This window comes from Myotis myotis, unplaced genomic scaffold (assembly GCF_014108235.1).
Source record: "Myotis myotis isolate mMyoMyo1 unplaced genomic scaffold, mMyoMyo1.p scaffold_m19_p_1, whole genome shotgun sequence".
Classification (NCBI taxonomy): Eukaryota; Metazoa; Chordata; class Mammalia; order Chiroptera; family Vespertilionidae; genus Myotis; species Myotis myotis.
This window is the reverse complement of record NW_023416313.1, coordinates 1918652-1942438: the sequence shown is the minus strand read 5'-3', so window position 1 is coordinate 1942438 and position 23787 is coordinate 1918652. Positions and strand designations below refer to the sequence as shown.

The window sequence follows — 23787 nt, the reverse complement described above, 5'->3', positions numbered from 1 at the left end:
GGAGCGCGTGAGAGTCAGCCACCCGATCAAAGGCTGGCAGGGCCCGCCGGGCGGGCCGGAGTGTCTGCGAGGTTCTGTCGCTCATGCATCTTATACTGAAGTCCAGACCGGGGGTCCGCTCTTCTCTCTGATAAGTCACATGATTTGAGTTGGTTTTAAGCAGAGACCGTCTCGGGAATGGCAACATCCCCACCGAGGGACTAATGTTCGAAAGAAGGACGAATCTCTGTGATGTTTTTCTTTCGTCACTAGATTCTCCGGACTGTGCGGGTGATGCTGACTTAAACTGGCGGCGCCCACCCTTCCCTGCTCCTCCTGGGGACACACCGGGGGCGGTGCTGGGGCGCAGGAACGCACCCTCGTAGCTCTCCCACACAAGAAAGCACCCCGGAAGGAAAACGGAGAGGGACGAGCTTCCGTAAGAGGCGTAACCTTGAACATGCACACACTGGGTTTCTTGACTTTGACCTGTCATCCACGCAGGATGCGGGACGCGGGGCTGATCCTATGCTTTCCTACGTGCACCGCCTCCAGCCGCTCCGGCTCAGCTCCGACCACGCTCCTCCGAGGCACCAACACGCCTGGAGCGGATCCCGCGGAACAAAGCACAGCTTGGAACCCGCCGCGGATTCCTGCCGGGGAGCCGAAGCAGGGGAGCGCCCTGGGTCCGTCCTCGCCCCGCCCCCTACGCGTCCCGGCGCCCCGCCCCAGTGACGTCAACACGCACACGCCGCGCTGCCCGTGCGTCATCGCCGCGCGCCGCCGCCAGGCTCGGGGCGCAGGCTGACCATGGCGGAGGTGGGCCGGGCCGCGGTGCGCGACCCCAGCGCGCTGCTCCCGGGCGGCTTCTGGGCGGCGGTGGCCGTGTGGCTGGAGAGGCCGCAGGTGGCCAACAAGCGGCTGTGCGGCGTCCGCCTGGAGGCCCGGCGGAGCGCTGCCCTGCCCGGGACCGAGGCCCGCGGCCCCCGGCCCAGCGCAGAGCCCGGGCGGGAGGAGCCGGCCCCGGCGGGATGCGGGTCCGAGGAGGGACCGGGACCCGGTCAGCGTTCCCCCGAGGGCGGCTCGAGCCCCCGGCCCGGCGCAGGCCCCGAGGAGCCCCAGGGAACCGAGGAGCTCCAGGACGGGGAGAGCGAGAGGGGAGCCGCCGCGGCAACGCCTCTGCTCGCAGGGGCCCCCGGACAGCCCGGGGAGGGCGCCGTCCCCGCCCCGGACCTGGATTCTCTCTGGGACGGTTTCTCCCGGAGCCTCTCCGGCGACCACCGGGAGCTGCTGGCCTTCCTCGCAGGCCCAGGGCCCGGACTGCAGGCGGAGGCTCAGCACGAGCTCGACGTGGCGCTCAGGACCGTCATCCCCAAGAGGAGCTGGCACTGCCCGCTCGCGGCTCCGCGGAGAGAGATGGTGGCGCGGGGTAAGGGTGTCTCCGATGGCGGGAGGCGTCCAGACCAACCGGCCGGCGCTGGCGGGGCCAGGACACTCCCATCAGTCACGCACTGACAGTGGGAGGCGGCCCAGGTGGCTCCAACTCCTGGATTTGTGCCTGGGCGTGTTCAAGGGGGAGGGGGGGGCTGATGCATGTGAAACCCACGGGAGTTTGTTAACTGGTGCAGGTGGCAGTTAGGTTCCTAAACCCCCCAACCCCCTGCCCCGCCCCCCCCATACACACACATAGGCGGAGAGGCGGGGGGTCGGACCCCTCTTCAGGTGTGGGCTGGAAGATGGATTTTTGTCACCTTGCGATCCCTCAGGCAGGCACTTTAAGGGGCCTGGGGTCGTCCCAGGGATGCAGCCCCCAGCTGCTGGAAGCCGTGCTAGCGTCTGTTGAGATGTCCATGGGCCAGCGTTGGGGCCAGTAGAGAAGGGCTCCAGGAGCCTGCTGAGCTTGGTGAAGAGGAGCATGGCTAGACGCAGTTAGGTTGACACGCACCGGCTGAACCTCAGGTCGGTGCGAAGGCGCGGAAGGTGCCTGCGGGTCCAGTTCCTGCCCTGTCCTAGCGAGGTGGCAGGTTGGTTACTGTTCCGTGAGGGGCGTGTAGAAATGCGTGTCCTTAGCGCAGAGGATGGGGTGTGGACTGGGGGCGTCTGGAAGGCTTGGGGGAGAAGGGCAAGGCGCAGCGGATGCGGACCCACAGGTAGGAGCGTAGCAGGTGAAGCGATGCGGGAAAGGCCGCTCCTGGAGGAGCTCGCTGAGCCGCCTCTGGCTCCGGCCCGCGGGTCTCGGGAGCCCTGCTCACGCTTGGGGTCTTTGGCGTCCCCTCTGAGGCACTGCTTCCGCCTCCAGCTGGAGAACCGGGGCCTCCGCCTTTTCAGGGCTCACCCGGCCAGTTGGAGCCCACCTGTATCTCCCTCTCCTCCGTCTGTAGCCTGAACCACATCTGCCAAGTCCCCTCTTTGCCAGGTAACACATGTATGTAGTCACAGGTTCTGGGCGTTAGGGTGTAGACACCATCAGGCCGTGGTTCTGTGTACACGCAGCAATACAGAGTGGCCGGTAGGTGTGTACCCCCCCAATACTGTGCCTCTGCGCCCCTAAGACTTCCAGGTGACCCCTCCTCCAGGAGGCCCTCCCCAGCCCTGCCCGGCTGGGCCAGGATAGGAGGTCTCCCAGCTTTTATCAACTTTCACATTTCACCTCTGCATCCTCAGAGTGTTTCCACGTGAGTGTGGACCCTGAGAAAGCAGACACCTACTAAGAAGGGCTCCTTATAGCTAACAGGGCTCAAATTAAAACAAAAAAACAAACCAACAAAAACAGATCCTAGCAGCCATTTACAGGAGTGACTGTATTCTGACCAGTCACGACAGTGCCTTTTGGACCAGTCATACTGTGGAGATTTGGATCTTCATTTGTGTGGCGAGCCGGCCGGCCATGGCGTACTCAGCCCCACGCTGGGCGCCAGCTCAGCCAGGTTCGGTGAGCCTGAGAGGGGGTGGTGAAGGATTGAGAAAAGACAGACAAGAGAAGAAAGCTGGGTCTCGGTGGGACAGCGTCCTCTCTGATGGAGAGCTAGCGACAGCGCCACGGACTACAAGCCGTGTCTTTATTTTATAGCAGATTCCACGAGGCAAAGCAAGGGCGTGGTCAAGATGTTTACAACATTCTCCTGGGTTTCGATCCTACTCAACTACATGCACCTGAACTCTATCAAGCCCACATCACTCAGGCACGTGGGGCCACGTGTTCGGACCATAGGTCCAAGCTCACAACTACAGCTGTTGGCTATAATTGTGCTGGGAGGGCCGTGCCCTCCAAGCTGGGACTTGCACGAGGCAATGAGGGGACTGTGCCCTCTCAGTCCGAGGCTTGAACTTGTCCAAACACTAGCTGCTCCCCACACATTTGCATGAGGAAAGACCAATCAGGGACCAGGGGCGGAACTTCTGTCCAGATAAACCAGCTCTGGGTGATATGGAAAGCCTCTTTCCCCTCCACGGAAGACTCTTCTCCCTGCGTGAGCAGAAAGGAAAGCTGGCGCGGCCTGAGGCATCAGGGAGCGGGCAGAGCTGTCTCGGGCAGGGCCTGGCCCAGGGCTGCCTCAGCTGGGCTGTGTCACTACTGGGCTGTTTTGCACTGACCGTTTTCCTCCTCCATTGTACCCCAAAGTGGGGATTGCTGCGGTGGACTGGTGCCAAGGACCCCCCACCATTGATTGCCATGCCGCTGGTGCTCCTGTCGACCTTGGGGGGTTGGGGGGCTGAGGGCTGCTCCTGCTGGCACAGGTGGGCTCGAGGCCGCAGGGAGCAGGACAGGAGAGCCTGCCTCCTGGGCACCGTTGTCCATGGGTGGGAGCCGGGCAGACAAAGCCCAACACCTGGCTCGTTACTGTTGCGAATGCAGCTTCTGTTGAGGCCGCTTTCGTGTCCTCTGTCGTTTCTTCCCCAGATGTCCTCGGGGGAACGGTCACATTTCTACCTTTGGAAGAAGATGGCCAAGGCAGTTTGAAGGTTCAGATGAGCAACGTGTATCAGATTCAGCTCCGCCGTGGCCGTGAAGAATGGTGAGAGCTGAGTGTTGGCTCCTCCTTCAGCGCTGCTCCAGGCCGCTGCGCGCCCCGGGCCAGGGAAGAGCGAGCTGAGGGGCTCTCTCAGGGTTAGGGCTCGTGCGAATTGCCTTCTACTGGCGTTTCCACGCGCTTTTGTTCCAGCTGGTGCCTGGCTGCGTGTGTGGTCACGGCCTGGTGGGAGTCGAGTCCCTACGTCCCATGTAGCACTTGGTTTTAGCAATGAGTTGAAGTAAACTCAGTTCCCTTTGTTATTTTATTTCTTACAACTTGGTAATGGAGCGTGAGTATAAGTTTGTTTATTTCTTGCCAAGGCCCACGTGGTTTTAGATATAGTGGGTATTTAGTAAGCTTGTTAATGCCGTGCCAGGAGCTGGGCAGAGCGTGACAGCTCAGGTGGGAGCCAGGACCTGGCCATGTTCTGGTGCCGGAACACACCGTGGGCAGATGGGCCTGGGAACTGCGTGGGGCCTGCGAGCATGCCCTTACGCTGCGCTGAGCTCGCGGCTCTCGGGCCAGCGAATCCCTGCCGAGCCAGCACTCAGGTGTGAGTTGCCGTGTGGGAGGTGTGAAGCGCAGCAGGGCCAGGCGCGTCCGTGGGCTGTGGAGCCTGTGGCTGGTGGTGCAGTCGCAGGGGGAGCGTGGTGGTTCATGGCCTAGCCTCCGGCGGGCTGGTGGGGGTTCCGCGTTTAACAGTGTTGGCAAGAGAAGTGGAACTCTTTCTGCTTCTTAAGTGTGTTTTTCGCTGTCAGATGAACATTCTGTAGCGTGTTCCCGGTGGCTTTGTGTTTGGGGAAAATATTTGGTAACTTAGCCGTCTCCTCTCTCCTTTGTTGAACAGGTAACTTCAAAAGAACTGAAACCAGCTCTGCTTATTCGTGTTTCTCTTATTTTTAAGGTTCATATCTGTTTTGATTTTCTGTCCAGAAAGATGGCAGTCGGATGGGACTGTGTATCCCAAACCCACCTGGCTTGGGCGCGAGCTGCCGGCCAGGCTGGCCCGGTGGTCTGTGGCGAGCGGGAGCAGTGGCTTCAAAAGCACCCTGTCCCTCCTCCCCATCCTCAAGTACAGCCACACCTACCAGGAGCTCAAAGACAAGTACAAGCACATGGTCCAGGTAATGCTGGGACGTTGGCCACCTGCGCAGGTGGGACCCCTCCTGGGTGCATTCCCGTTCCCCTAGGGGCAGACACTGTCGGGGTTCCCCCCTGACCTTGCGCAGCTGTGCCCTGACGTGCTTAGGGCTGCAGACCACAAAAACGTCCGCAGCCTTCTTGTGGAAAGCAGTGTATTTACTTTTTGGCACACGACTTAAGTTTTCCCCCAAGAAAACAAACGGGAAATACTAGTATTTAATTTTAAATAATTGAACATTAAATTAGTTACTAAATCACGGTAATTCTCTGGTTTGAACTTAAAGGTATTTTAAGAAAATATATGAAAGTTAAAGTACAAAAGTACATCCTTACAAAAAGGAGGTAACTTTTGTAATGTGTCCTTAACTTTCTAAGAAGTAGAAAGCAGGTAAGGACAAACACAGGTGTTCACATGGAGCTTAAGAAGTACAGCATCATTAGCGGCGTTGAGCCTGCTTTTTACTCTTCCCCGTTCACGTCTCCCTCCCTCCTTGAAGCAGCTGCGACCTGTCATTTCCGTGTGCCTTGTGCTGTCAGTCACCTGTCGCTGTGTGACACAGCACCCGGCCTTGTGCTGTCAGCACCCTTCCTGCTGAAACGTGGGCAGGGTCTGGAGCCCGGCCGAGGAGCCCCGGGCTGTCATGTTAACTGCGAGTGAGGCACCTTCTCGGGGGCTTTCGTGCTCTTCCAGTTTTAGATGGTTCGTCCCGACCGTCCGGCCCACTCTGCTCTGACTGGAACAGAAATTGGGATGTTGAACATCAGCCATTGGCTTTTCATCTTCTGCCGGATGCCTGTTCTGCGCATTGCTGCTGTTGTTTTTTGTTTTGTTGGGTTTTTTAGAGACAGCGAGGAAGGGAGAAGGAGAGAGAGGTAGAAACATTGATGATGAAAGAGAATCAACAGTTGGCTGCCTCCTGCACCCCGTACTGGGGATTGAGCCAGCAGTCTAGGCTTGTGCCCTGACTGGGAATCGAACCCGTGACCTCTCAGTGCATGGGTTGATGCTCCACCACTGAGCCACACTGCACATTGTTCATGTTAATAATGAGACCCCTGCTTGCACACCCAGGGGTCATCCTGTGGGGTCGTTGAGCTTTATTCCTGCTTTACAGACAGGCAGGCGGGGACAGAACCTCTGGGAGGGACAGCCAGTCCCTGCAGACCGAGGGTCGGAGCCCTGGTCCTGCCCCGGCTCCTTGGCTCCCCATCCACCTCGCTTCCTTGCTGCTCATCCTCATCTGGAGAAGGGCCAGGCTGCTAGCGGAGTGTCCTGAGGTGCCCAGGGCCTCCTCTAGTTACCTGTGTGCCTCGTCTTTACTGCGAAACCTGCCTGGGATGGCCTCGCTCTGGCGCGTCCTGTGCACAGACGTCTCACTGCCAGGGCCTGTGAATTTCTGCCTTGGGAACAAGTTTATGTTTTAAATGTTATTGCGTCGAGTCCAGGGTGACTTACGCCTGTGGCTGTACGAAGTGTTGAGACATGGTGGAGGCGGGAGAATGACGTGTGTCCTCGGGGACCTTTTCAGGTGTGGCCTGAAGTGACTGATCCTGAGAAGTTCGTGTATGAAGACGTGGCTATTGCTGCCTACCTGCTGGTAAGGACGCACCTGACCAGGCGGACGCGGCGTGGGGGAGGGGCCGCTGGCAGGGGCTGCCAGACCCCCACTTAGGGTGCTCACCTCTGGGCAAGGCTGGTTGCACACGAAATGTTCACTTTTACTAGTAACTTGCCCGAGGGTCGCAGCGGGTGCGCTGGGCAGCCTGCCTGGGATCAAGCTGAGCAGCGCTTCCATGGTAACAGGTGCTAGGGGGGCGCTGGGCGCCCGTTAAGGACGCGCCTTCCACCCAGGCTCAGGGCGTTCCTTACCGGCTTCTCCCCACCTATGTGTGGACGTGCCCTGCCTCGCTGCTCTTGGTTTTGTACCTGTAAAATGTTTAAACTAGGCATCTTCCAGTTTCACCTCAACCATAATTCTTAGTCTCTTTAGAAAGAGCATGATTTTGTTTATCATTGTGCACAAAACTTCAAAGAACACAGAGGAAGCAGGAAGGAACTACTCAAGCGGCTGCCCAGGGACGACCCCTTTAATGTGGACTTGCTGGCAGGAGGGAGCCCTGCTGCACGCAGTGCCACCTGCACCCGCCCACCCGCCCCGCCCCCCTGCCCACCCGCACCTGCCCACCCCCGCCTGCCCACCTGCACCCGCCCACCCGCACCCGCCCACCCGCACCGGCCCCCCTGCCCGCCCGCACCTGCCCGCCTGCGCAGAAGCCCAGAACCTCAGAGAGGCCTCCCCCGCTCTGAGAGCGCCAGTAGTCCCGTGGGGCTGGTGTCTGAGTTTTCCGGGTTACAGTGATTACACACACACTCTGTGTTTTCTGTTAGGTCCTATGGGAAGAAGAGCGAGCCGCGCTGGGCGTGACAGCTAAGCAGTCCTTTGTGGACCTGGGCTGCGGAAACGGCCTCCTGGCGCACATCCTGAGCGAGGCGGGGGTAAGGCGGCCCGGGGCACATCCTGAGCGGGGCGGGGGTAAGGCGGCCCGGGGCCTCGCGGCATCTTTCCCAAAGGGTCCTCACGCCCAGCACAGGCTCGCTGAGCGCTTCTGCCGGTGCTACCGAGGCGAGCGGCCTGCCGTGGGCACGGGCTGGCGGCCATGGCGTGTTGCCGAGGGGCGGTGCACAGGAAGGGCGCTGTCGGGGAGGTGCTCTGGGGGCGGGCGCGCCAGGAAACGTCAGGCTTCAGCGGCACAGGTGTTGCTGTTGGATGTTTCCTGCGGGAAGCCCACCGTTTCAAGGCCCTGGCGGGGCGAGGGCGGGGCTTCTGCCTCGAGAAGCTGGAGTCCAGCGCAGGACGGCCCGGGCGCTACGCTGTGAGCCCGCGGGGCTCGCTGGCCTCCACTGCCTGGTCAGTGAGGTGCAGGCACCCACCCCACTCCCATCACATCTCTGCCTGCCCGGCAAGTCCAGTGCGCTAGACGGTCACCTGGTCCCCCGGCACAGCCGGCTGGGCTCAGCAGCCTCACACTCAAGCGTCAGCTGGGATTGGAAGCCCAGTGCTGACCCCAAGGCTGACATCTGTCCGCCGCAGCCTCTGCCTTGCAGGTCAGACATGTTTGTCCTCCCGGCGGGGGCTGGGACGGGGCTCGCAGCATGTATTCCCTGAGGTGCTTAGAAGAATAACTGATACTGTAAACAGGTCGCTGCGCATTGCCCGTTCGGTGGTGACCAGGAGGTGGTGGGTGGAGACGGGGGGGGGGGGGGGGGGGGTGTGAAATGCAGGTGCCTGTGAGGGCTCAAGTGTGGTCCCGGAGTGCGGTCGCTGTGTACCTGGTGCCAGGCCACCAGGATGGGCTTGGGGCGGGAGTTGAGGGATGCGAGCTGGACCAGGAGCCAACTGCGGTCTGAACCCGACGGCCGAGGTACCTCCCTTTCCAGGCCCATCTCGGCTCCAGCCAGAGCTGCTCCTTCACCCCCACCCCCATCCCCGTCCCCTTGCTGAACCCACAGAGCTGCTCCTTCACCCCACCCCTGTCCCCTTGCTGAGCCCACAGAGCTGCTCCTTCACCCCACCCCTGTCCCCTTGCTGAGCCCACAGCAGGGGCGCGTCTGTACATTCTGAGAAACTGAGCTGTCACATCCAGGTTTCACACGGGTCACCGTGCTTTCCGTTGACGGCCGTACTGCGGGCTGTCACTCGTCCTTGCTCATCTGTTTTGATGACAGAACTTAACCTGTGTTTTCTGACACTCAGCATCCAGGCAGAGGGGTTGATGTCCGAAGAAGGAAGATCTGGGACGCGTATGGGCCGCAGACGCGCTTAGAGGTACTGGCTTGTTCGTGCCCTGCCTCCCCGTGGCTGTTCGCTGAGTGTCTTTCTGTGTGCAGCCCAGTCATGCCGCCCACCCGTTCACACCGACCCGGTTCACCTGAGGTTTAGGAAAAGGTGAACGTTTGGATTTTTCAAAGCCTCTTGTGCAGCTGGAGAGGATGCTGGCCTCGGGCTGGAGGCGTGTCCCCGCGTGGGGCCTGCCATGGGGACCACATCTTCCGTGGTGCTGGGAGCTGCCCGGGGCAGAGGGCAGCTGGTGAGGGCCAGGCGCGGGCGGTGAAATGAACCTGGGCTGGGCCCCGTGGAGCTGGCAGCTGCGTCCAGCCCGTGACCGTGGGCTGAAGTTCCCGGGTCACTCCGTCCTCCGCCAAGAGCTGCTGGTGCTGGTGCCCACGAGAGCACCGTCTCCTGAGGGCGGGGGGCGCCCCGCAGCAGCACCCCTAGCAGCTGATAGCGCTCCGGTGTATGGTGCTCACACGACGATGACATTGCCTAGCGACACGTTGCTCAGGACACGTTTCGTTATTGTAACGAGTAGGGGGACAGTGTGGCAGCCAGGACCTCTCCCAGCGTTAGCTCCCTGCTTTGAATGAGGTCTCGGCACATGGTTACATTTGTGTTTTCTCTGCCCCCCTTTCTGTAAAAGTCGAGGGTGGTGGTGCAGACAGTCTCATGTGGATGCTCTGCTTGTGTACAGGGTTGTGTTTGCTTTATAGCCCCACATCATAACAAATTGAGACGTTTTAAACTCGGGTGTGAAGGGGTCCGAGTAACACAGTTGAGTTCAAAATTCCCCGTGTCCACAGGCCAAGGGCAGACTCCTGCCTGTGGGTGAGGGGCAGGCAGCAGCAGGCCTTGGTCCAAGCCAGGACGGTCTGTTGAGCACAAAGGCTGGTGTTGAGAGCCCTTAAACCGTAAAAGCAGCCCCTCGAGCTTAACTTCAGAAATGGCCAGGATGTCATCATGCCCGTCGGGGTAAGAGGAGGTACCGGCAGACACGGGGGCTCAGGGCATTGGCACGTGCGGCAGCTCACGCGGCCCCCATGGCGCCCTGTGTGTTTGTGTGAAGAAGCGCATTTTCAGTGGTCAAAAGGAGACTTGCCCGAGAAAAGCGTTGGTGTCTCTAGTGATGGCCCTGGAAGTTGCCAGTATTTCGTGCCCTTGGGGCCGACCGCAGGCAGGTCCGTGCAGTCCTCACTCCTGGTCCTGGTCTCACCTTCTACCCAGGAGCTCAGAGCGCTGAGCCCTGCGGGGCGGGGCGGTGCTTCTGCGGGCCGCCCGCCTCTGCCTCAGGTCTGCATTCACCGACTGGCCTCCGGGTCTTCCTTTCAGGAAGCTGCCATCACACCGAGTGACGAGACCCTCTTCCCTGACGCTGATTGGCTAATCGGGAACCACTCCGATGAGCTGACCCCGTGGATCCCTGTCATCGCGGCCAGGTGAGTGGAGAAGCGCAGTCGGCAGGCGCCTGGCTGGGCTGCTGGTGCCTGAACCTCGCTGGGCAGCAGTAGCCCCAGTGCACGTGGCACTTGAGCACTGGCGTGCAGCTGGTTCAGCTTGTTGAAATGAGATGAGAATATCGGGTAAATCTAGAATTCCATCTAGTTTGCTACTTGAAATATGGGGCCAGAGAAAACTCCATTGCATATGTGGCTCACACGCTGTTTCTGTTGGACAGTGATGATCAAAACATTCCTTCTGTGATATTTACATCCAGTGGTGAAAGATGTGTCATTTTTTTCTGGAAGATTTTTTTGCTTTTTTTTTTTTTTTTATAAGAGGAGGGTTTATCTTCAAAGGAAAACCTGTCGGTGCACAAACAGGTGGCAGCAGTCACATCTGTCTCTCCAGCAGCGTCATGCATGTCAGGTGGCGCTCACCTGTCAGAGGAGACCTTTAGGCGCCGGTTCCTGCTGCCCGTTCTCCAGCAGCCTGTGAACCGTGCCGGCTCGCGGAGCCGCAGGCGCGGAGCCAGCTTGCCCGTGCTGTGCCCGCCTCCCCGCCGCCTTGAGATCTTGGAGCCCTGCACTCGGCCCGGGTGCGGCTGGCAGAGCAGCTGGAGTGGGAAACCCTTGTGTGGGAGTCTCGCGGCGTGTCTCACTGGGAGAGCCGGACTGCACTGTTTCCAGGAATCTCACTGGGAGGCTGTGCTTCACTTTTTACGTAAAACAAAATGCGCCAGCAGCAGGCGTCTGTTTTCTGATCCACGACTGCCACGTGGCCTTCTGCTGAGGCTTCTGTAGTGAATGTCCACGTGGCCTTCTGCTGAGGCTTCTGTAATGTCCACGTGGCCCTCTGCTGAGGGCTCTGTAGTGAATGTCCACGTGGCCTTCTGCTGAGGCTTCTGTAGTGAATGTCCACGTGGCCTTCTGCTGAGGCTTCTGTAGTGAATGTCCACGTGGCCCTCTGCTGAGGCTTCTGTAGTGAATGTCCACGTGGCCCTCTGCTGAGGCTTCTGTAGTGAATGTCCACGTGGCCTTCTGCTGAGGCTTCTGTAATGTCCACGTGGCCCTCTGCTGAGGGCTCTGTAGTGAATGTCCACGTGGCCCTCTGCTGAGGCTTCTGTAGTGAATGTCCACGTGGCCTTCTGCTGAGGCTTCTGTAATGTCCACGTGGCCCTCTGCTGAGGCTTCTGTAGTGAATGTCCACGTGGCCTTCTGCTGAGGCTTCTGTAATGTCCACGTGGCCCTCTGCTGAGGGCTCTGTAGTGAATGTCCACGTGGCCTTCTGCTGAGGGCTCTGTAGTGAATGTCCACGTGGCCTGCTGAGGGCTCTGTAGCGAATGGCCACATGGCCCTGTGCTGAGGGCTCTAGTGAATGGCCACGTGGCCTTGTGCTGAGGGCTCTGTTGTGAATGGCCACGTGGCCTTCTGCTGAGGGCTCTAGTGAATGGCCACATGGCCTTGTGCTGAGGGCTCTGTAGTGAATGGCCATGTGGCCTTGTGCTGAGGGCTCTGTAGTGAATGGCCACGTGGCCTTCTGCTGGGGACTCTAGTGAATGGCCACGTGGCCTTGTGCTGAGGGCTCTGTAGTGAATGGCCACGTGACCTTCTGCTGAGGGCTCTGTAGTGAATGTCCACGTGGCCTGCTGAGGGCTCCGTAGTGAATGTCCACGTGGCCTTCTGCTGAGGCTTCTGTAGTGAATGGCCACGTGGCTTTGGGCTGGGTTTTCTCTGATGAACCTGCTGAGGACTCTGGTGTCTGCTTGTGGGTGTTTTGAAGGTCCTCCTACCGCTGCCGTTTCTTTGTCCTCCCCTGCTGCTTCTTCGACTTTGTTGGAAGGTACCGCCGGCGGCAGAGTGAGAAGACGCAGTACCGGGAGTACCTGGATTTCATCCGGGAGGTGGGGTCGGCCTGTGGCTTCCACGTGGAAGAGGACTGCCTGCGGATCCCTTCCACCAAGCGCGTACGTCCAGCCCCGGGTGCCTGGCGGGCGGCGGCGCTGAGGGAGGGCTGAGGGCCAGGTTGGAGCCGTAGAGGACACGTTGGGACGGAGGGTGTTCCCGAAGGCGCCGTGCCAAGCGCACACGCGGTCATCGCTGGGGCTCAGCCTTCTCCCGCCCTCCCTCTCCGGGGCAGGTGTCGGCGGGGCCTGTGCGGAGACCTCTTGGCCTGGGCATTGTCTGAGGCTCAACACACTCAGTTCTGAGTCCTGGATTCGCGAACGATTGACTGAAGTTAAAGGCTGTTTGGAAGCTCAGAACTGTTCAAGGTTTTCTTAGTCAGAGCCTCAGCACTTCAGATTTACCTGAAACGTGATTGGCCAGGGCGCCCTCCTGTGACTGCCAGGCGGTCAGGGCCGTGTCTTGGAGGCGGCACCCACTGGGTGGTGGGAGGGCCCCGCGGCTCCGGGTGCTCGCTGCTCAGTCACCCGGGTTTCCCGTAGGACTCGTCCTTCTCTCACTCGCCCCCCGTCGGGCAGGTCGGTGTCTCCTGAGGTTAAAGGTGCTGCAGACTGCAGTTGGGTCGTGTGGGTGGGTGCGCGGTCCCACAGTTTGATTTCTTATTCCTTGTTCCCCTGCATCTGTAGGCGCCTCAGGCTATTCCCTAACCTCCCTCAGCCTCGGGCGTGTGACGGTGGTTTGGGATCAGATGCAGGCGTGGATGCGCACACAGCAGGCTGATCCTGCGTCAGGCGCCCGTTCCCCGCACAGAAGCGCCTGCCGTGGTCACACGCACTTCAGGTGGCGGAGCTGGGGCACTGGAGGGGCTGTGATTCCTCACGTTCACTCTCTCGCCTCGCCTGTCGCCTGGCTTTGTAGTTGGTGCCCAAGGAGGAAGCGCAGACGCTGTGTTGGGCAGCGTCCCTGGACATCCTGGTGCCAGGGCTCTGAAGGACAGGTGGCCTTGGTGGGCAGGCGCGAAGGAGGGAGGGAGCAGCCAGGTGGAGCATCCGCGCTGGACTGAGACCGATATAAAGACGGCTCCTCCTGTCGCTCCCCGGAAGCTCTTAGGGTGACCTTCAGGGACTGGGAGTGGAGGGGGGCTGACATGGGCGCAGTGTCTCAGGTGGGTGCCCTTGGGCACAGTGACGCAGCTCTCGGTCAGCACGCAGACGTCTGTCGGTCCCACGCAGATCTGAGCATGAGCGTCCTCCTGGGCTTCCGCTGCTGCTCACGGTCAGGGCGCGGGCCCTGTGGTGTGTGAAGGAGGCTGTCTCTCCCGACGGAGAGCGGCTGTTCTGTGACTTGAGCTCCTGAGCAGGACGAGGGCGCTAAGCAGGAGTGACTCCCCTTCTCGCGCAGGTGTGCCTCCTGGGGAGATCCAGGACCTACCCGAGCGCCGCAGAAGCCGCCGTCGACCAGCAGAGGACCCAGTACATCAGCCGCCGCCGGGGCTGCAATGCAGGCCTCCCTGCCCCGGGGCCCGCCCCTGCCCCGCCCCGGGCTGAGGCTGGCAGCGTGGGCGTGGACTGCTGCCCCCGCGGTCCTCCCGACAGTCCCGGAGCCCTGGAGGCTGGGGCCGAGGGACGCTGGCTGCCTGGGTTTCACCCCCGAGACAGAGCTGAGCGCGTGAGGAACTGCACCGCCCTCCCGAGGGAGTTTGTGGACCAGGTGGTTTTGCAAGTGGCAAACCTGTTGTTGGGCGGAGAGCAGTTAAGCCCAGGAAGTCCTCGCCGCGGGAGTCCGCAGACCTGGAACCGAGGAGGTAACGCTCTGCGCCCCCAGCCACTGCGGCGTCAGGCAGCAACGCCCTCCTGTGTGCGGCTGGAGGGTTGTTTGTGTGAGAGACAGCGGTGGCGGGCAGGCTGTGGGCACGCTCAGGCCTGGTTCCCTGGGGGTCCCGCTGGCGGACGGAGAGGCGGGCAGGCCAGTTGGGACACTGGGCCCTCACGAGCCTTCCCAGACCGCCAGTCTGAGGTCTGTCCCAGCAGCACACGGTCACGGGTGCCGGCGGGACTCTGACCAAGTGTGGTGGGTTTGTAATTCTCTGAGAGGGAGGGCGTGTGCCTGACTGTCCTCGCAGGAGGGTGCCCTGTCCAGCCAGTGGCGTCCGAGGGTGGGGGCCTGAGTGTGAGCCCCGATTGTCTTCCTAAAGTTGTTCCCCAGGGTCACAGGTCCCAGGCTGCTTGCTGCTGGGAAGGTTTCCCTGCTGCTCTGCCCGCAGGCATCTGCCCCGGCCAGCCACCAGGGGGCGCTGTGGAGCTGTCTGTCCACCAGCCAGAGTCCTGCCTGAGGTTTGGGGTCATGAGGACATTGAGGACCCCTCTAAGCCTGTCAGGATGGCCCCCCGCTGGCCCCGCGGGTGTGACAGGCCCGGGAGGAGGGATCCTGGGTCCTCCACCCTCCTGCTCTCCCTCAGCCACGAAGGTTGTCACAGTCGAGTGTCTCCATCCTTTCACTCCCTCCCGTCTCGTGTCCTCGTGACACAGCTCCCCCCGCAGCACTCCCCCCCCTCGGTGAGCATGTCCCCTCTCCGGAGTCACCGCCCCTCCTGGTGTCTGATCAGGACCCCAGCAGCCCTTGCCAGCGTGGCCTGGCCCAGGTGGCTATGAGGCTGCAGCAGCCCAGGGTGCCACGGGGTGTTCTGTGGGTACACCTCCTAAGGGTGCCCCACTGAGGGAGTCAGTATAGAGGAAGCAAGCTGGGTGGGCCCAGAGACCCAGTGCACTGAAGACGGCAGTTGGACCTTCGTTCCAGGATGGCGCTTCCCTCGGGGGTCCTTCGGGAACCTGGGGGTGCCTCCTAGTGAGCAGGACGGGCTCTTTCCCAGGCCCAGGGGGAGGGGGGCTCTAGTTATCACTCCTCAACCCACCCCTCCACTGGAGATGTCTGGGAGCCGGGGCGCCATGCTCCCCAGGGTGGTCTGAGGCTTCAGCTCCCTGTCGGCTGGGGAACATGCTCCCATGAGGGGGAGGCCTGACCTTGGCCTCAGCCTCCAGCCCCCCCCACAGGCGGCCTTGCTCTCCTGGTCACTGGGATTAGTGACCGCCCAGCCCGCCCCAGGCCTGGGCCCGCCATGCCTGCGCTCTGTGACATGAGTGGTCTGTCCCCAGGACCTACCTGGTGCAGGCCTGGCTGAGGGGAACGGGGGAGCTGGGGCAGGACCCAGTGGGAGGGACGAGGGTGGCAGAGTGGAGCTGCGTGGCCGGGCCGGGCTGCATGTGAGGGTCAGCGCGGGGAGCTCATGGGGCAGAGCCGGGAGGTGGGGGCTTTCCGGGCCAGTGTGATGTTTCCCTTGGGTTCCCGCATTCTAGGGGGCGGGTTGGAGGCAGGTGAGAGGGAGGCTTTGCAGGTGTGGGTTAGCGCAGCCGCTGACCTTGTCGGGAGGCTCGGCTCCTGGGCTCAGCTGCAGGGCAGGGCCATGCGGACAGCACAGGGTGGGCCTGCGGGCAGCGCCTCTGGCAGCACCGGGCAGGCCTGGCGGGCAGCACAGGGTGGGCCTGCGGACAGCCGCCTCTGGCAGCACGGGGCCCCCTGCCACTAGTTCAGCGGGGGTGTAGACAAAAGCACATTAAGTCTAAGCATCTGTGGTCCCTGCTGACGTGCATGAGAGGTTTGAGTTCACGGGAGGCTGGTTCTGTGCCCATGGGACAGGGACAGGGTGTGATGGCCCTTTCCTGTCGTTGGGGGACCCCTTTTCAATAGCGAGCCTTTCCCTGGCGGAGGTTGCGGGCCAGCTGGACCGGGAGACCCTGCAGAGGCTGAAGCGGGAGTGCGGCGGCCTGCAGACGCTGCTGCGGAACAACCACCAGGTGTTCGCAGGTGAGCAGCCGCGCCTCCCGCCCCTGCCAGGCTCACCCCGCTCCTCCCGCGTGGCTGTGGCCTGCCTCGCGTCTCTGGGCTGTCTCCTCCCCAGAGCCACCTGCCCCGCCCGGTCCTGCCTCCTCCAGGCCCCAGGTCCCCAGGTGCTTCTGTCACACGTCCTCCTGCACTTGTCACACCCCCACCCCAGCGAGGCCATGAGTTCCCTGCAGGCAGGGCCGCCAGTCCCCACGGCTGTGGTGCTGCAGGAGGAGGCTGTCCCGGAGGGGGCACACCCACTCGACCCCTCCTCCCGGGGTCTGGCTCACGAGGCACCATCTCAGGGCGAGCTGTCCCGTGTGTGCTGTGCTGGAGGCTGCAGGCCTGGGTGAAGGCCTCTGTGCTGTGCCCAGGACCTGGCGGAGGAGGCTGCCCCCTTCGGGCGGGTCCCACAGCAGGACAGGTGCCTCTGGCGGGGTCTGTGGGAAGGAGGTGACGGGGGCCTTTCCAGAGTGAGGGAGGCCGGGTTGGAGTTTGTCCAAGGGTGCTGGCCCATGCCAGGCCCAGCTGGGTGCACATGCTGGGCCCGAAGGTCTTGGTCTCACTGGGGTAGATGCTGCCCCTCGGGCTGGGAGGAGCCGAAGGAGGGCCCCTGAGCTGGCCGTCCTGCCCCACTGAGCTGGCTCAGCCGCCTGGGACCGCAGCTGCCTGGGATCGCTCTGCGTTTCGCAAGCTCAGTCCGGGAGGCTCGCTGCAGCCCTTCTCTGTGTCCCACGCATTTTTCTGTTTGGTTTCATGAACAGCATCTTTTTTCCGTTACAAGCACGCATGCGTCTGACTGCTGTCATGTGCAGTGTATGCACGGGGCGCTTTTATTTTTGGAAACACTTCTGAGTAGGAGGCCAGGGTGGAGTTGGAGCAGGCAGCCGTGCGTCATGCGAGAGCTATGCCTGAGCCGGTCTGTGTGCGGGCTGCTGAGCTGTGCTCTCCATCACGTGTGCGGGCGGAGGCGTCCGCCTTGGTGCCAGGTGCCAGGGCTGTGACACGGAGTGCCGTGCAGGCGTGAGGATGGTGCCACTCCATCCCTGAGCCCCCATGGCCAGTGCGCATTGGTCAGCTCGCAGTCGGGAGCGTGTGGCGGGAGCATGGAGCCGGCCCTGGGGGCGGTCGGCATGCGGGGCTCAGTGCTGCACTTGTGGCCTTGAAGGTGCCCGTGCAGCTCAGACAGGGACGTGCCGAGGCTCTAAGAGGGGCAGGCGGGACTGGCAGCCCAGGTCCAGACAGACCAGAGCCCGGGCTCCTGAGCACGGCACACCCAGCAGCTGTCCGCAGTGCTCTCCTGAGGACCTCCAGCCCCGCCCTCCACGCTCGGTTAAGGTAGCATCTGGTCAGAAATGGCGGAGGCGGCGCATGGCAGCTTTTCTGTGCTAGTCAGGCTCGGGCGCGCACACGTGAGGGAGGAAACGTTCAGAAATGTCGGGACCCGTCTCAGAGTGGGGGGCCCGTCCTCAGGGTGCGGGGCGGTTTGCTGGCATCCCGCCAGCCTCAATGCCCCATCCGCTCCCGCTGTCGGCAGCGCCCTCCCCCCAGGCCTGGGAGCCCTGGCTGCCCCTGGCCCTGCAGGCGGTGCTGCAGACCTGGCGAGGGTCCTCACTGCCCTGAGGCCTGGCCTCTGCAGGCTGCTCCATGCCCGGCTGTGACCCTGTGACCGCCCCACATTTCTTGCGAGCCTGTCCAGGCCACGGGGGCACACACACTCGAGGGGTCCCGGCTCCCTCGGGTGGGCAGGTCATGTTGTGCGGCACGGGGAGGTATGCTATGGACACGGTGACGTTGCCTTGACCGGAGCTTTCAGGGGAAGAAGGCCACGGTCAGCGTCCTGGGGAGGCCCGAGCACCGGCCACAGGAGGCGCCCCTTGGTGGCGGGAGGGAGTCCCTCTGCCTCCTTGCCTGGGCTCCCCCGGAAGTGTTTAGTGGGCGTCTGTGCAGAGCAAAGTCGAGCTGGAACTCAGTGCAGGTCTCAGGGCCGAGGGCCAGGCTTTCTCAACAGCCCTGCAAATCCCAGCCCGTCGCCGGGTCAGCTTCCGGGGGAACCGGGACTCACTTGGCTGCTTGGCCTCGTTTCGCGCGGCGTTTCTGCTGAGCTCACAGCTCGTGGAGGAAACGGCCACGTGCAAGCTCCCGGGGTCTCAGCTGTGGGGGGGTGTAGGGCACCAGCTCAGGAGGTCCCCCTAGCAGCACAGGGACCCCCACCCACTCCCATCTGCAGCCCCACCCCTGCTGACCGCTGGGAGCAGCACCCTCATTCACCGTGGGGGGCTCTGGCTGCGGGGCCCTGCGGCTGCCTTCTGCCCGCGGGGAAGGCCCTGCACGCTACGGCGGTCACACCATCACACCGGGCCTTGGCCTGGTCCCCTGCAAGCCCGTCCCCATCCTGCCCCACCGTCCCTTCTCCCATCACCGCGTGAGATCTCAGCCCTTGTCTCACTGGGCGCTGGCGGGCCGGGCTCTGTCGGAGCTCTGGGCTCAGGTGAGTTGAGGGACTTGCCTGTTGACTTCCCGGCTGTGTCTCGGTTCAAACCGCAGTTCTGAACGGGCGCGTGCACTTTCGAGACTGGAGGGAAGAGAAGCTGCAGGAGGAGAAGCAACCGGAAGCCAAGCGCAGGCTGCTGTCCACGGCGTTCAAAACCCGCCTCTGCTGGTTCTTCTCACACCACCCCGATGGCTGCGCTCTGCCTGCAGGCTGCTGCCCCTTTGCCCACGGGCCTGGGGAGCTGCGGCCGCCCCCGGCCTCCAAGAGGAAGAAGCAGATTCTGTGAGCATCAGGCTCAGGGGGTCCTGCCCACTCCTCTGCCCCCAGGGGACCTGCCCTCCTCTGCCCTGCAGTTCCAGGGCTGGCGGTGCTCAAGCCACTTGCCTGCCGCCTGCCATCAGTGTGGCGGGCATCACACTCTAGGGACAGAAGCTGGAGAAGCTGAAGGCCCTCGGGCCCCACCCCCACCCAGGTCGGGGCTCGTGTTAAATGAGGGAGCTGACAGGCAGCGCCTTTTATCCGAGTGTGAGGGTCTCCAGCGTCTTGGGGGTCAGGAGACGGAGGAAGTGCTCGAGCCGGCTCTTTGGGCACCGCCCAGCCCAGGGTGCCCGTGTGTAACGGCAGGGTCACCTGGAAGTGCCCGCTGCCCCCGGAGACCCCTGGGGACCAGTGGCCAGGGAGCCGCCCTCTCCTGCCCTGCGGCGTCTTGCCAAGTACGGACACTTCTTTTGACTCCAGGGGAAGGTCCTCACGTGTTTCTATTAAATTATTTTTACAGTTTTACACACAAGTCGCACGGACACTTGTGGCCCTTGATTTTTCCGTGGCACGTAGTGTGCGTGTTCTCGGTTCGTTCTGAGTAACAGGGATAAACTCTCTCCTCCCTCCAAGAGGCCCCAGCACCCCCCTGACCCCCGCCCAAGGTCACGGCCAGCCCGGTGTCACATGCTGCCTGCTGCAGCACAGCGCTGCCCACACGTGGGTGTGCTCGGCCGGATGGTTGCTCCCCTGCCGCCTGGCTATGTCCCGCCCCCAGCACTCGCCGGCTCTGGGCCTGCGGCTCCTGTGGAGGTGGGACCCTGTGCACTCCCTGCAGGTGGTGGTGAGGGGACTGAGCCAGGCACCACTTTTCTTCTCAAGTCGCCATTCCGTTGTCTTCTGGCCTCTGTTGTTTCTCTTTTTCTTAATGGACTTGAGAGAGAGACTGATACGGTGTCCACTTACCGTGCACTCATGGGTTGCTGCTTACATGTTCCCTGACCAGAGAGCGAACCCTCAGCCTTGGTGAATCCGGATTGCGCTCTAACCGACTGCGCTGCCGGCCAGGCCTGTAGCCCCCGCTGTTTCTGATGCGAAGTCAGCCTTGGTTTTATTGTTGTGCCCTGTATCAGCGCTTGCTTTTCCTCTGGCTGGTGTTAAAACCTTTTTTCATCTTTAGTATTCGGCAGGTTTTCTGTTGTATTTTAAAATATTTTTATTTTTGTAATACATTATTGACTTCAGAGAGGAAGAGAGAGATAGAAACATCAATAATGAGAGAGAATCTTTGATCAGCTGCCTCCCTCATGTCCCCCACTGGGGATTGAGCCCACAATCCAGGCATGTGCCCCTGACCGGAATCGAAACCGGACCCTTCAGTCCGCAGGCTGACGCTCTGTCCCCTGAGCCACACCAGCTAAGGCTAATATCAGCAGTTTTGGTAATGGCATAAGCTGTGGGTTTGTTTGTTTTTCTACTTGCTTGGGGTTTGTTAAACCTTATAAGTCCCTGGGTTACAGTTTTTTGATCCAATTTGGAAAAATCAGCCAATATTCCATAAAGATTTTTTCTGCTCCATTCTCTGCTCCCAGTTATGTGTACACTAGAGGCCTGGTGCATGAAGTCATGCACCAGTTGGGGTCCCTCGGCCTGGCCTGCAGGGATTGGGCCCAAACCAGCTCTCCGACATCCCCTGAGGGGTCCCGGATTACGAGAGGGCGCAGGCCAGGCTGAGGGACCCCACTGGTGCACGATCGGGGCCGGGGAGGGACCGCGGAGGGCTCCAGGGTGTGTCCGGCCCGTCTTGCCCAGTCTCGATTGCCTAGTCACTTGACTGAGTCGCATTTTCTTGTTTCTTCACATGACTAGGTTTTGTTGCTAGCGTATACTAGTGTCACTGTATGCTGGAAATTGTGGGGGACGTGCAGAGATTTTAAATTCTCTACCTTTCTGTGCAGGGAGCAGAGTTTCGCTTAGTGCTCATTTATCGGTGAGCCGCTGTGCTTGGACGGAGGCTTGCAGTGGGCATTGATACGGCAGATCTATTTCTGTTCTGCCCTGATCCCGATGCCTTATTCCATGCCCCTGCAGTCCTGGGACAGGTCCTTGCCTTCCTGGGGTTCCATGGGGAGCCAAGGCGCTGCCCAGCCCCTGACGTGACAGGATGTGAATTCCACGCTCTCCCTGTGGCTGCCAGCTCTGCTCCGTGCACTGAGGAGTCAGCTGCCAAAACCCCAGAACACTGAGGGACGTCCTGGCGCGGCAGGAGCCCAAGGGGGCGCCACGAAGGCATGCACACGCCGGGCTGCAGCCGGGCCTTGGCGCTGTCCGGTGCGCTGGCTGCTGGCTCTGGGCTGGAGGTGTGGCTGTTGCCAGCGAGGACTGAGTGTTGAACCTCCTCTCACTAATTTAAAGTCAATGGCCACCTGTGGCTGGTGGCCAACACCAGGGGCCCGGCCCTGCCAAGGCATTGGGTGAGGTAATCAAATGTTGACCAAATAGAGCAGGCTAATTTTTAAGTTGATATTTTACATGGTCACAAATGATAGAAATATCCAAAGGGCCCTTGGCTGGAAAAGGTTCCCCACCCCCAGGCTGGACAGGGCTCCAGATCATTGCCGCTGGGAGTATTGGCCTCCTCTGGGAGTTTGTTACCAATTCAGCATTTCAGGGCCCCCCAAGACCTGCCAATCACCATCATGACGCAGGATCCAGCAGGCTGAGCCCCCCCTGGGCCTGCAGGTGTGTGTGGAGGCTGGGCCCCCCTGGGCCTGCAGGTGTGTGGAGGCTGGGCCCCCCTGGGCCTGCAGGTGTGTGGAGGCTGTCCCCTGGGCCTGCAGGTGTGTGTGGAGGCTGCCCCCTGGGCCTGCAGGTGTGTGGAGGCTGTCCCCTGGGCCTGCAGGTGTGTGTGGAGGCTATCCCCTGGGCCTGCAGGTGTGTGTGGAGGCTGTTCCCTGGGCCTGCAGGTGTGTGTGGAGGCTGTTCCCTGGGCCTGCAGGTGTGTGTGGAGGCTGGGTCCCCCTGGGCCTGCAGGTGTGTGGAGGCTGTTCCCTGGGCCTGCAGGTGTGTGTGGAGGCTGTCCCCTGGGCCTGCAGGTGTGTGTGGAGGCTGTCCCCTGGGCCTGCAGGTGTGTGTGGAGGCTGTCCCCTGGGCCTGCAGGTGTGTGTGGAGGCTGTTCCCTGGGCCTGCAGGTGTGTGTGGAGGCTGTTCCCTGGGCCTGCAGGTGTGTGTGGAGGCTGTTCCCTGGGCCTGCAGGTGTGTGTGGAGGCTGTTCCCTGGGCCTGCAGGTGTGTGTGGAGGCTGTTCCCTGGGCCTGCAGGTGTGTGTGGAGGCTGTTCCCTGGGCCTGCAGGTGTGTGGAGGCTGTTCCCTGGGCCTGCAGGTGTGTGTGGAGGCTGTCCCCTAGGCCTGCAGGTGTGTGTGGAGGCTGTTCCCTGGGCCTGCAGGTGTGTGTGGAGGCTGTTCCCTGGGCCTGCAGGTGTGTGTGGAGGCTGTTCCCTGGGCCTGCAGGTGTGTGTGGAGGCTGTTCCCTGGGCCTGCAGGTGTGTGTGGAGGCTGTTCCCTGGGCCTGCAGGTGTGTGGAGGCTGTCCCCTGGGCCTGCAGGTGTGTGGAGGCTGTTCCCTGGGCCTGCAGGTGTGTGGAGGCTGTCCCCTGGGCCTGCAGGTGTGTGGAGGCTGTTCCCTGGGCCTGCAGGTGTGTGTGGAGGCTGTTCCCTGGGCCTGCAGGTGTGTGTGGAGGCTGTTCCCTGGGCCTGCAGGTGTGTGTGGAGGCTGTTCCCTGGGCCTGCAGGTGTGTGTGGAGGCTGTCCCTGGGCCTGCAGGTGTGTGTGGAGGCTGTCCCCTGGGCCTGCAGGTGTGTGTGGAGGCTGTTCCCTGGGCCTGCAGGTGTGTGTGGAGGCTGTTCCCTGGGCCTGCAGGTGTGTGTGGAGGCTGTTCCCTGGGCCTGCAGGTGTGTGTGGAGGCTGTTCCCTGGGCCTGCAGGTGTGTGTGGAGGCTGTTCCCTGGGCCTGCAGGTGTGTGTGGAGGCTGTTCCCTGGGCCTGCAGGTGTGTGTGGAGGCTGTCCCCTGGGCCTGCAGGTGTGTGTGGAGGCTGTTCCCTGGGCCTGCAGGTGTGTGTGGAGGCTGTTCCCTGGGCCTGCAGGTGTGTGTGGAGGCTGTCCCTGGGCCTGCAGGTGTGTGTGGAGGCTGTTCCCTGGGCCTGCAGGTGTGTGTGGAGGCTGTCCCTGGGCCTGCAGGTGTGTGTGGAGGCTGTTCCCTGGGCCTGCAGGTGTGTGGAGGCTGTCCCCTGGGCCTGCAGGTGTGTGTGGAGGCTGTTCCCTGGGCCTGCAGGTGTGTGTGGAGCTGTTTCCCTGGGCCTGCAGGTGTGTGTGGAGGCTGTCCCTGGGCCTGCAGGTGTGTGTGGAGGCTGGTCCCCTGGGCCTGCAGGTGTGTGTGGAGGCTGTTCCCTGGGCCTGCAGGTGTGTGTGGAGGCTGTTCCCTGGGCCTGCAGGTGTGTGTGGAGGCTGTTCCCTGGGCCTGCAGGTGTGTGTGGAGGCTGTTCCCTGGGCCTGCAGGTGTGTGTGGAGGCTGTTCCCTGGGCCTGCAGGTGTGTGGAGGCTGTCCCCACGGCCTGCAGGTGTGTGTGGAGGCTGTTCCCTGGGCCTGCAGGTGTGTGTGGAGGCTGGGTCCCCCTGGGCCTGCAGGTGTGTGGAGGCTGTTCCCTGGGCCTGCAGGTGTGTGTGGAGGCTGTCCCTGGGCCTGCAGGTGTGTGTGGAGGCTGTTCCCTGGGCCTGCAGGTGTGTGTGGAGGCTGTTCCCTGGGCCTGCAGGTGTGTGTGGAGGCTGTCCCCTGGGCCTGCAGGTGTGT

General features: G+C 62.0%; 1 protein-coding gene across 2 annotated transcripts; it reads left to right on the top strand.

Annotated features, from left to right (window-relative positions):
• Window positions 1-653: 653 nt before the first annotated feature.
• On the top strand, window positions 654-19475 carry TRMT44 (tRNA methyltransferase 44 homolog). Of its 2 annotated transcripts, none has more exons than XM_036327785.1 (11): window positions 654-1408; window positions 3881-3995; window positions 4897-5116; window positions 6665-6733; window positions 7525-7632; window positions 8891-8962; window positions 10301-10407; window positions 12251-12374; window positions 13714-14116; window positions 16057-16173; window positions 18739-19475. In XM_036327785.1, exons 1-11 carry the CDS (start codon window positions 790-792, stop codon window positions 18969-18971), a joined length of 2187 nt encoding a protein of 728 aa, XP_036183678.1. In that variant the 5' UTR covers window positions 654-789; the 3' UTR covers window positions 18972-19475. The 2 variants fall into 2 exon arrangements, with proteins under 2 accessions (XP_036183678.1, XP_036183667.1); XM_036327774.1 differs by having other exon boundaries at window positions 12191-12374.
• The last annotated feature ends 4312 nt before the right edge of the window (window positions 19476-23787 follow it).

What these genes read in the sequence shown, in the direction of transcription:
- TRMT44 (XM_036327774.1), top strand. Translation starts at nt 790, where the DNA reads ATGGCGGAGGTGGGCCGGGCCGCGGTGCGCGACCCCAGCGCGCTGCTC. An exon ending in ACATCCTGAGCGAGGCGGGG is followed by an intron (nt 7,633 to 8,890) that starts GTAAGGCGGCCC and finishes TCTGACACTCAG; the next exon opens with CATCCAGGCAGAGGGGTTGA. An exon ending in CAACCACCAGGTGTTCGCAG is followed by an intron (nt 16,174 to 18,738) that starts GTGAGCAGCCGC and finishes TTCAAACCGCAG; the next exon opens with TTCTGAACGGGCGCGTGCAC.